At 40.0% G+C, this 12,080-nt stretch overlaps 1 protein-coding gene across 1 annotated transcript; it reads left to right on the top strand.

The window, feature by feature from the left end:
* The first annotated feature begins 2,216 nt into the window (after positions 1-2,216).
* PGI1 (phosphoglucose isomerase 1) lies at positions 2,217-11,780 on the top strand. The gene is made up of 14 exons (XM_087678154.1): positions 2,217-3,123; positions 4,849-4,971; positions 5,165-5,263; positions 5,353-5,436; positions 7,638-7,781; positions 7,869-7,934; positions 8,028-8,096; positions 8,253-8,360; positions 8,956-9,008; positions 9,103-9,241; positions 9,367-9,523; positions 9,613-9,691; positions 9,793-9,859; positions 11,034-11,780. Exons 1-14 carry the CDS (start codon positions 2,575-2,577, stop codon positions 11,166-11,168), a joined length of 1,872 nt encoding a protein of 623 aa, XP_087534280.1. The 5' UTR covers positions 2,217-2,574; the 3' UTR covers positions 11,169-11,780.
* Positions 11,781-12,080: the final 300 nt, after the last annotated feature.

Here is a 12,080-nt window from a genome sequence, read left to right as displayed (position 1 = left end):
CACACACACACACACACACACATGCGCACACACATGGAGTCTAATTATGTTTTGACTTGTGCATGGAGACATAGATAATAGAGTCCAATGTGCATATATATTAACTTGCTTTGGACGACTCTAAGTTGCAACAAGCATATCCCTCGATTACTTTAAAATGGTAAAAAATGTTGATAAGACCCTTGCAATTGATTGAGCAAGAACAATTAGAACATGACAAGTAATCCCTTAGCATGCACTTGAGAAAACTATGCTACTAAGAATGACACCATTGACAAACTAATCACAAGTTTGCGTGGTATCTTCATGAATGCAACAATAATCACTTAGGTTAAACATTACTCTTTTTATTTGTTAGCTTTGCACTCGCATAGAGAGCAAGTTTCCATACATTGAAGCAAAATAGGTCTATGAGTCTCATCAACAAACCCAACAAGAAGGTTTTGTGCACAGTAGTAAGCTTCATTTGTAGCTTAGCTAGTTCATACGATGTTGCATGAAGCTTGCTATCAAATATTCCCTAGCTCACATTGTCATGCATGGATAAGTAACTAGCCAATAGTTGGGTGGGAGGGGTTTCATGGGTAGAGTTTTGCATCATGATGGTGGGGGACACAAGAAGAAGCTCTAATTGGGATTTGTCAAAGGACTAAGAAAAGTTTTGATATAAATAAAACCTAAAATCTTTATTAAAAGAAAAACAAGCACTATAAGTAGGACAACTCCAAAATAAGGGATGAGTGGGGCTGTTTAGGCATGGTGTGTGTTTTTAGAAAACACCAATGTATAATGTATCATGTAGATGCCAATCCACTAGAGTCTAGACCTTGTTAAGTTTGTTATACACAACCTTGTATACATGAGCCAAAGGTTTAAGTTTCTTAAGATCTTCTTTAAGAGTCTTCATTGAATCTACCTTTCCCAAATAGGGAATTGTAGTTGCAAAAGTGGTTGCACATTCCCAGAACAAGATTTAATTACTTACTTTCTTCTTTTCATATGAATTTCATATTATAAAAGGCTAATATTGGGTTTCTCTTGATCTCTTGTATCTCTCATGTTTGCGTCTTGTTTTATCTTCGTCCAATGCATTATCTTCTTTAATTGGGATTTGCAAGACTAGGCCTTGAAGCAGTGCATTATCTTTCTATAATTTGTCCAATCTCAAGCTTTGGACTTGAAGTAGTTGAGCTATATAATGTACGTATTTTTGCATAGAAAACTCTAATAACTTTTTCATCATGTACTCAAAAAGAGCTTTCACATGATAGCCATATTGGGGAGTCCCTAAATTTTAAGGCCAATTTGACCATATATTTGGGAAAAATGCCATACAAACCATATATTTGAGGAGAATGCAAAATTGGTCCAATTGTAAAGAAACTCAAACTACAACAAAGTAATTAGGCAACTACAAAAGGCAAATTTTAAATGTAAATTAAATTGTAAAAATCTCAAAAACCTCTTCAAAATTCAAACAGAAAGATTCAAAATCTTGAACTATACAAAATTTTTTAGTTATGAGAATAACAAGAGCACACTATTACAGACAAGAGCATTGCCCCTTTTTTCTACATATAAAAGAGAGAGAGAGAGAGAGAGAGAGAGAGAGAGAGAGAGAGAGAGAGAGAGAGAGAGTCCCTTTTCTTTGATTTTCTAAAAAAACCCCTTCTTTCTCAAAAAGTAAGATATCCACACACATAACCTTGAAGTAGGCCACTTAAGGAGGCTAAGGAATGCCAATGTCCATGAAAAATCGAGGTTTCACGTACAATGAATTGCAAAAATTTCAAAAAAACCTTGAAAATTTAAAGAGAAGGTTTAAAGCATGGAACCCTTGAAAAATTTAATTATAAAATATGGAAAATACATGTAATTTGACTCGAATATCCCTCTAAAAATTTGAGCTAGAGGTTTTTGTATCTGGTACCAAAAATGTTTTTTGTGAGCACTAGTGGGTAAAATTTTTTGAGATACTAGGGGCCACCTTGTCACCATACCATTGTATAAGCATATGCCCTAAAGGGCAAGGCTCACAAACTTGTTGGACCTTTCAACGATGGCCCGCGTAGTGAGAGTCGCAGGTACAACGTCAAAGGATGGGGCATGTGACCCAGCTCTTGTTATGAGGTGAAGGGGGCCAACAGGGAGATGTGTGCCAGCCTTAAAAGGGCACTAAACAGGGCCTTAAAATATAATGACTGTGGACTGTGGAGGGGGGAAAACAAGGAGTATTATTATACATGTAGGAGACAACTCCAATACAAGGGGTGGGAGGGAGGCTGGTTTTGGCAGGGAGTGTGTGTGGTTTGAGTGTGGAAAGGCCAAATCTGAGAGCTCTCTCTCTCTCTCTCTCTGTGTCTGTGTCTGTGTCTGTGACTGTCTTCCAAACCCTCTTCGTGGATTTGCGTTTGTTGTTCGTCTCTGCTTTTTTTGTCCTTCTGTTTTTGCTTCTCCTTTCGTCCCAAGGTCCAATGCATCATCCCCATCATCACCCCCCCCTTCAATTCTCCTCTCCTGCTTCGATCCTCCAATCCCTGTCCTCTTAGCCCCCTCTGCACAAGCTTCCCAGCTATGGCAGCCGCCAGATTGGTCCCCTCCCCTGCCTCCTGCGCCTCCTCTTCCTCCTCTTCCTCCTCACCATTCTCATCCCCCTCCCCTCCCCCCTCCCGCTTCCCCCCTCGTGTCTCCTTCCCCCCTCCCCCCTCCCACCCCTTGCTCTCCTCCCCGCCCCGTGCCATCTCGTCCCGCCCCCCGCAGACCACCCTCCTTGACGTCCCTGCCCTCAAGAGCAAAACCCTCATCGAGACGGAACCCCTTCGGCTTTGGCAGCGGTACGTCAATTGGCTCTACCAGCACAAGGAGCTCGGCCTCTATGTCGACATCAGCCGCATCGGATTCTCTGATGAGTTTGTCATAGCGATGGAGCCACGCTTTCAGAAGGCATTCCAGGCTATGAAGGAACTCGAAGGTGGAGCTATAGCAAATCCTGACGAGAGTCGCATGGTTGGTCATTATTGGCTGCGCAAGCCCGAGCTCGCTCCTAACCCTTTTCTGAAGAAGCAGATTGAAGATGCTCTGGAGAGAGTTAGCCAATTTGCAGCCGATGTTGTTAATGGAAAGGTAGAAATGTTCAATTGCATTCTTCAATGTATTCGATTGGGCGGTCGAGAAATCCAGTCAACATGGACTATTGTCGATTGAGTTTGTATATGATCTACCAACGATTGGTTCATTTGATTATGCAAAAACGTAAAAAAGGGGACGTGCATGAGGTTAGGCACCTACGAGAGGGCAGGCTATGCAATCAAACATTGCAGCTTGTAAAACAGCTTCATCTTTGATGGGGCATCAAAGCAATGCATGGATGCTGTTGTTTCCTTTACAATATATGATGAACATGAAATCGAATAGCAAAACTATTATGTCTCCTCTCCTCTCTGGATTAAAGTGCCCCTTGTCATTCTTTCAGTTAGTAAAACTATTATGTCTCCTCTCCTCTCTCGATTTAAGTGCTCCTCGTCATTCTTTCAGTTAGTGCAGCATAGCTGACCTGGCTTTTGGATGGCCGAATATAGGCATGTGTGCTCATGTAATGTGATTGAAACATCTAATCAGAGGAGATGTTCCCACAGGAGTCTGCAATGACAATAAGTCGTTTTTACGTCTAGAAAATTCATCGAGTTTCAACCATTCAATCAGTCAGTCTGGTGTTAGAGGAGCGTTTGCATTTAGGTGCTTATGAACATTGGTTTAGGAAAACAATGACACCATCAGCCTCAAAGATAAGGCACATCAATAAACTAGCAACGTTTCTTCCTGTGAGTCTACAAGTACAATGTCACATTAAAGCTTGTTTTTACAACTTCGGAATTGGATGGGAAAACAAGGTTCCAGGAGACAATGAATGCTGCCTTGGAAATAACAAGTTGGTGCAAGCATCCTAATGCTTACTTTCTCAGGAATAGATCTTATGCAACTACTGTTCTGAGCAGTCCTCCAGCTGTCTTCATTCTAAGCAGCCCTTCAGCTGTGCTAAGACATGTCCTTGACCCCAAAAGCTACTTAAAGGGACAGGCATCCTGTTGCAGCTCATGTGACAATCAGCTTAGATCACTATGATCGGCTTTCTAAGCTTGACACATCCAAGGGCCAAAACTGGGTTATTTTGAGGGTTCAAAATAAGGTTTGGGATGCACATGTAATTTGTAAGATGAATGGACTGGACTATATTGCGATCTTATCATTGTAAAGCAGTTTGGGTTGGGAAGGAATCTCATCATGTCCCCACTCACACAGTGCCCCTCTCACTCCAGAGTTGATATTATGAAATGGAATACTTCCTTTTCTTACTGATAAGAGCTGTCTTATCAACTCTCCTTCACAGAGTTTGCTAGTCTTCAATTTCTAGAACATTGAAGTTACTTAATCTCTCTCTTTCTCCACACACACACACACACACACACACACACACACACACGCACAATTCAAAACACTACACATGGTGGCTTATGTGGCATATTGATGAATGTCTTCAGGTTTTGCTCTCTCTTTTTGTTTGCAAGGTCAGAATGGTTGACCCAAATTTTAAACTTCCAAAATACCAGGCAATATAGTTCCACATGTTTTGTGTTTTTACTTCAAGGATATTTTCTTTATCCATAGACATTGCTGCCTTATGCTGTCGGTGAAACTTCTAAGCAAGCATAAATTATCTGATGCAATATGAAGGTTTGATTGATTTATTATTTCAGTTTGGATGGCTGTGCTTGTATTGCTGTAGGGATGTCTTTGATTTTACTGTGAGTATTTCTGATGTTGGATGTTTACTGTGTTATATGAGATCAGATTAAACCACCACCCTGTCCAGTGGGTCGCTTCACACAAGTCTTATCAGTGGGTATTGGAGGCTCAGCGTTGGGCCCTCAGTTTGTAGCAGAGGCATTGGCTCCAGATAATCCTCCTCTTAAGGTTCCTTTTGATCTCAATTTAGTCTTTGCTATCAGCATATGGCATGCATATATAAAACTATCAGAGCTCTCAAATTGTTGTTCTTGTACAAAAGAGAACATCTATAGTATAATTGTTGTGTTCTTGCAATTAAAGTGTTGTCCCCCATCTAAATTGACTCTTTTTTTCCCTTTTTTGGTGGGTGTCCATCTAGATAAGATTTATTGACAACACTGATCCTGCTGGCATTGACCATCAAATTGCACAGCTGGGGCCTGAGTTGTCTTCTACTCTTGTTGTTGTCATATCAAAGGTTTGACATTCTTTGGTAGTCTCCTTTTTGAGTTGCAATTTTAACTTTCTTGATGCTGCAACTTATCAATACTGATGGGCCTTGCCTAGAGTGGTGGAACTCCAGAGACTCGTAATGGTCTATTAGAGGTCCAAAAAGCATTCCGGGAGAAAGGACTTGATTTTGCCAAACAGGTTGGCTGTCACACTGTTGTTTTCCTGTGATTTTAGAAGTTTTTGTACATGTTTGCACTCACATGGTGCACACATGTGTGTTTACTTGAAGAGGATTAGTGTTGAATTTAATGCTGGTGTAAATTTCTCTGAATGACAGTGGCTCACTTGCAGTTCAAATGTCATTGAATATGTGACTAGTAAGCTAGATGAGAAAGTCAGCTTTTAAATGTAGGTAAATTATTAGTTCTAATGAAGTATTCAGATCATTGATGAACCTTTTTTATATCTGATTATTGCTGTATATGTAAGTAGGTCAAAAGGGGGGAGTGTGTCTAAGTACCTCTATCAAGATGTTCACTAGTTGTGCTATTTTCAGGGAGAGCTGATGAGAGCTTCTTGAGCCTTCTGGCATGAATAGTGAAGGTGACAGCTGGCCACACATGGGCTTCTTTCTTTGCTCGGACATGCTGTCATCCGAAACTATCCTTTCTTTTGAATAAGGGTGGTGGAACCCTGATTTGCAACTCATTACAGCAAGCAATCAATGCTTAAGATAATGATAAATTGAAAAAATTCAGCACTTTACCACTTTGTGCTGGATTACCCTCTAGAGAAGAGACAAGCAAGCATGGATCAGACCTAAAACGTTGGTGCTCCATGTGGTATTTCTTTTCACATTAATGCCAGAAATTGATTACAACTGGTATAGGCCCAAGTGTTTGAAATTGGCAAGACCAAGCCAAGGACTCAGAATCCCTCCAAGTTCCTTCATCTGAAATTTTCGCTTGGAGACAAGGTGGAGAATTCGAAATCCCTCCAAGTTTCAGAAGCAGAAATCCCCTTCAATTCTAGTAAATCGAGTTTCACTCCCTCACAAATTTTGAACAACTTGCTGTTCTTTGTAACTAGCAATGGCTCTGAATATGGCTACATACCAAGTGGCAAACCTATTGTGCAAAACTCACCGTGTAGACTGAATTTTCACCCAATAGTAAATCAATAAATTGAAAAATATACATGGCCCTTCCCAAACTTTGGCCATTGTCCCAATTCAAAATTCCTAAGCTCTATGAATTTGAAAGTATTGAAACTTCCACACAAACCTTAGTCAAAGACATTAGATGTTTTAATTCCTTTACCCATGTGACACCAAAAGTCATTCTCAAAGGCATATTCAATGTATTTGACGTAGACTTGTCACTAGGCATCCACTGGCTTTTGGCCACAACTTCTACCAAGCGTGGGAGCATTCTAGCCATTAATGGAGATATTTCCTTGATGAATCTGTGTTTAGCTCATTATGCTTGTTGGTTTATGTTATTATTTTTGCACTTCTAGTACATTGACAAGCACGGGTACTTTTTGTGAGGATTTGAGCTTAACATCATAAGTAAGAACAATTTAGTGGGTGCAAAGAGAGTTACAAACGAAACAGCTAACAAATGAGTGCTTAGAGGATGGAATGACATAATGTACTAAATGAAGAAGAAAGAAGCTTGCAAGTTTTTCGACTCCACAAGTCTTTCATTGGCACATTCTTTGATGACATCATAGTCCACATAAAAAATGAGGCAAAACATCAAATGCATTTGGACTTTTTTGTTTGAGGAACTCATTAAACACAAGTCGATTGTCAATGCAAAAAACAGTGACTTCTTTATATCAGAGATTCACTTCTCAGGGCATATTGTCTCAAAAGATGGTGTCAAAATGGATCTTGCAAAAGTAGAAGCAATATGCCGATGGCCTCATTTGAGAACCTTGCATGATGCACATAGCTTATTGGGGCTGTGTTCGTACTAGAGAAGGTTTGTACACCACTTTGCTGAGATTGCAACCTTCAATTAGCTGAAAGAAAGGCTTACTTTGGATCTAGTGTTGATCTTGCCAGATCTTTGAAAAGTGCTCATTGTTTAGGTAATGCATGTGGGAACAACATTGGTGCACTTCTAATGCCAGGAGGCATGGCATATGAAAGTAGAATTTTATATGGTGCAAAGAAAAATTTTACTTTCATATGCAAAGAAAGAAGCCAGCCTAAAACACCTGAGGCACTTGTCTTGATGCTATGCTGATAATCCTTAGATTCATTTTTGTGTTGAGGAATTGCTATGTGAGACTATTTTTGTGCATTTTCATATTAATATATTTCTCTAGTATGCTACTTGTGCTAACTGAGATTGTTGCCCTTTGTTCACACAATTCTGTTGGTATGTCAGGGTGTGGCTATTACTCAAGAAAATTCGTTGCTGGATAATACGGCAAGGATTGAAGGGTGGCTGGCAAGGTTCCCTATGTTTGATTGGGTGGGAGGGCGTACATCAGAGATGTCGGCTGTTGGCTTACTTCCTGCCGCTCTTCAGGTCTCTCTTTTGGTCCTCTGCCAATATGCAAAAACGTCAGTACTTGCTCCTGTTGGGGTTGACAAAATGTTACTCTTATATTCTCAGGGCATTAATATAAAAGAAATGCTTGCTGGGGCTGCAATTATGGATGAGGCCACAAGAATCCCTTCGGTTAAGTACATGCTGTGACTTCCTTGTGTTCTCTTTTGCTGAGCTTGTTGACTCTTTAGTCTAGTCAAAATCAATCTCACGGTATTTTTACAGGTCGAACAAAATCCCGCAGCTTTGTTGGCTCTTTGTTGGTATTGGGCATCTGATGGAGTGGGATCCAAGGTATTCAGGTGCTATGAGTCTGATGTAGATTTGTTGCTAAAAGTCCCTTCTGCAGTTTGAAGAGTCTGATCCTAAGAAATTCTGTAACAAAACCTGTGTGAAATTTCCAATTTGAGTCTTGCAAGGCTTATTTACAATCACTTGCTGTTTGTGCAGGACATGGTTGTTTTACCATACAAAGACAGTTTGCTATTATTTAGTCGGTATTTGCAACAATTAGTTATGGAGTCCTTGGGTAAAGAGTACGATTTAGATGGAAATCTGGTAAGTTTACCTATATTATTTGTATTGCAACAATGATTTAAAAGACGCATTCCAGAAGAGATAAGATGGCTTGTAAGTGTGGCTAAAAGGGTTTTGTGCTACCTTATCAGTTTCTAGAACAGGATCATATTTCAGACTTCAGGCCACTCTTGTTTTGGTTCTTCTGGCTTGAAGCTTTTCTATCTGAGACTTCGAATTTATATATTCTGATAACGCTACTTGTGAGCAAAGACATGCTAGAATGTACACACTCAATGACCATAATGTAGTTTGGCCCTCACAAGGTGTCTGAGGATGTGTGCTATATACCACATGATTCTGAATAATATTAGTTGCATGTATACTATATTGTACATGCATTATAGTTTTATTGTAGTTTGTCTTCACAAGGTCTCTGAGGATGTGTGTTATATGCTACTTGATAGGGAATGATACCTAATTGCATTTATTACTTGGCAAAGGCCAATTATGCACTTGACTAGCAAATGGTGTATTTCAGAGATTTCGGTGTGCATATTGTGTGGAGGGTTTTTACAGGAGATAGGTAATTTGTTGCTGCAGCCTAAACACAGAAAACTTGTTTTGAGTTTTGCAGGTCAATCAGGGTCTTGCAGTGTATGGTAACAAAGGTAGCACTGATCAACACGCGTAAGTTTGTCTTGAATGTGACCATTACCTTGAAATTTGCCGCATAATAAAGGAGTTGCTTTATGTATTGAAAACATTTTTTTTCATCTCGCAGTTACATTCAGCAATTACGAGAAGGAGTGCACAATTTTTTTGCAACATTCATTGAAGTGCTCCGTGACAGGCCACCTGGCCACGATTGGGAGCTTGAGCCTGGTGTCACATGTGGAGATTATCTTTTTGGCATGCTACAGGTTTGCTGCAATTCTGTTAATCCTTCAGATGATTCTAATCATGTCTTTAAAATGACATGTTGATTTGTCAAAATTGGTTTCTGAGGGAATGTTTCTAACCATTGAGTTTCTTGGAGAGCATGTAGGGGACAAGATCTGCTTTGTATGCCAATAAACGGGAGTCTATCACTGTGACAGTAGAGGAAGTGACTCCACGATCTATAGGAGCTCTTATTGCTCTTTATGAGCGTGCAGTGGGTCTCTATGCAAGCCTTGTGAACATAAATGCATATCATCAACCTGGTACATTTGCAGTTTCTTTTGGGTTGTATACTTTATAGGACATTCTTTCTTAATCATATGACATGTTTACTTACAATGGGGCTCTGCAGGGGTGGAAGCTGGCAAAAAAGCTGCAGCAGAAGTTTTAGCTCTTCAGAAGCGAGTTCTGGCTGTTCTGAATGATGCTAGGTATGTGTAATGTAAAAATGCAGGAACTTGACTGCAATTTTCCAAGCAAGCAGTATAAGGATCTCATTGCTTTGTTTTGATGTCTCTCTCATTGGTTGTAGCTGTAAAGATCCTGTAGAGGCCTTGACCGTAGAAGAGATTGCAGAACGATCTCACTCTCCTCACCAGGTGTGTGAGCATTTTTAAGATGCAACAGTATGTTACTTGTTAAGGTTGTGTTCTCTTTATATTAGATTTGGAAGCTGTACTCCGTAATAGATTCTTTAGGTCAGTCTGAAATGACCAGCTACACCAAATCAGTTCTACAACTAACCTGATTTTGGGCTTTGGGTAGATCTACTTGAATTCAAGTTCAATAAAGACATGTAACTTATTCACATGGTCCTGGACCCTGGTCGGTTGCGTCCCCAGTGTGAGAAAATATAAAACAAGGGTGAAGGCTGCCTTTTGTGATCAGTTCTGCAGACCATAGGTCTGAGTCTTGATGCTGAATTTACATATGGGCCTATCTTTTGTGCTTCTATCCTGATGTCCATTAGGGGTATACTTGCTGATAATAATGAGGTCAACACTGTTGCTGCATAAATATTTTCAGCTAGCCGGAGTAGGTTGGTCAAACAACTTTGTTGAAAGAAAAGGCAGGTATATCTAAATCATATCTTCACGGAATGCTTACAAACCCATTCACAATTTAGCTCAACTGCAAATGGACAAAGGGAACTACAGGGCAAAACAGCTTTGGGGCCTTTTAAAATTTTTGAAACTATAACTTATAAAAACAAATCGTGCCCAACCCCAAAATTTTAGGTATGGAAATATTTATTTGAACCCATAGCAACAGAATTTGTTTGGCCCATAAGGGAATTTCCTGCAGATCTTTCTCTGGCTTGCCATTAACACATGGCTAGAGCTTACTGTGATGACTTTCAATGAGCACTTTCCTACTCTTGCTAAATTGTTTAAGTCTCCTGCATGGAAAAGGGCTGCTGCTCGCACATTTACTTCCTGCATCTCCCTGAGTTTGCTTTGTTATAGGAAGAGTGCTTTCATTGTTAGAGTTGCCTTGAAGGGGCAATGGTACACATGTATAGATACAAACTCAAGTGATAAACCAAAGGGGCCAAGAAAGTGACTCTCCAGTTTTCCGAAGGTCGACACACACAGATATTAAAATAACTTCTACTATTACTCTCAATTTTAGACTAACTTCCAAATCACAGTAGGATTCTAGCAATTAATGAGTCATATTGGTGGATGAAGCATCCTGGTTGTTAACTGCTTTCTTTCATGTCCTTTAATTGGAAGTGCCACTGTATTCAGCATATTGTTTTGACTCATGTAGATTGAGATGATATACAAGATTGTTGCACACATGGCATCAAACGACAGAGCTATAATTACAGAAGGGATATGCGGTTCGCCGAAAAGCATAAAGGTTTTTACAGGGGAATGCAATGTGGAGGATCTGTATGAATAGGTGGTGTTTTGGACCACCAAAGAAAGTCTTTGCCTGGTTACATATGTACAATACAACCTAGGTTGGCGTAGGGCATTTTTCTTTGTAATAAGGATCAAGTCACAATTTATACCACCTTATTTTCAGCCAGGATAAGAGTGGACATTTTTTCCTGCAAGGATGAGCTCTGATAGTATTTATGGTGCGTATAGCTAGTATCACCCTGTAGTATGATGCTGAAAGGAGCTACCCAATCATCTGCAAAATTTTTGTGATCGATGTTCTCATTGTGACAAGTCTCAACTGCCTATAGGAATGATCTTTGCTCCTGACTGGAAATAAGGTGGAGCTGTAGAAGAGGAAGAAAATGTTGTCCTCTCTGCCCTTCAACTTCTTCATATATTACCATGGCCTCTGATCACCCACACATTTTTGAGTGTGTCAGGATTATGAGGCCCGCTTATGCCATACATGAGGTGAGTTTTTTTCCTTGAAAACTCTTTTGATAGGAAACCGCGGATTTTGTTATACAATATTATTTAGTCGGATGTTAAATGTGACATTTATGGAAGTCGTATACTCAACTGCTTTTTGTAAAGGTTAAAAACTCCTATATCAAGGGTTTTGTTGGAAGGGCTGTTGTGTGAAGCAAAAGTTTTTGATGGTTAGGGGCTTGCTTGATTAGCATCCTGGAGTGTCCTGACATAATGTGTTAATTTTTGCTATGTAAAATGATTAGTGTGACTACTAAGAAACTTATTACGAACCTATTAATGGATAGGCAGATTCAAGATGTAATTCCAGTAAGGTAAGAGTCAGCTGGGTAAATTGGGGCCCTGGTGGGGTTTTGGGGGGGGGGGGCACTTGTTATAATGTCATTCTTTTATGAATGTCCACTTGGTACTCTTATACTGGTGTCCAGGGTGTTACACT

The sequence above is a fragment of the Lygodium microphyllum genome, chromosome 5 (genome assembly GCF_053477565.2).
Source record: "Lygodium microphyllum isolate KBCC chromosome 5, Lygodium_microphyllum_v1.1.10, whole genome shotgun sequence".
NCBI classification, from domain to species: Eukaryota; Viridiplantae; Streptophyta; class Polypodiopsida; order Schizaeales; family Lygodiaceae; genus Lygodium; species Lygodium microphyllum.
This window is presented reverse-complemented; position numbering and strand designations above follow the sequence as displayed.

Coding starts and splice junctions, on each gene's coding strand:
- PGI1 (XM_087678154.1), top strand. CDS start 2,575: ATGGCAGCCGCCAGATTGGTCCCCTCCCCTGCCTCCTGCGCCTCCTCT. Junction 7,782..7,868: donor TACTTCCTGCCGCTCTTCAG/GTCTCTCTTTTG, acceptor TTATATTCTCAG/GGCATTAATATAAAAGAAAT. Junction 8,097..8,252: donor CTGATGGAGTGGGATCCAAG/GTATTCAGGTGC, acceptor CTGTTTGTGCAG/GACATGGTTGTTTTACCATA.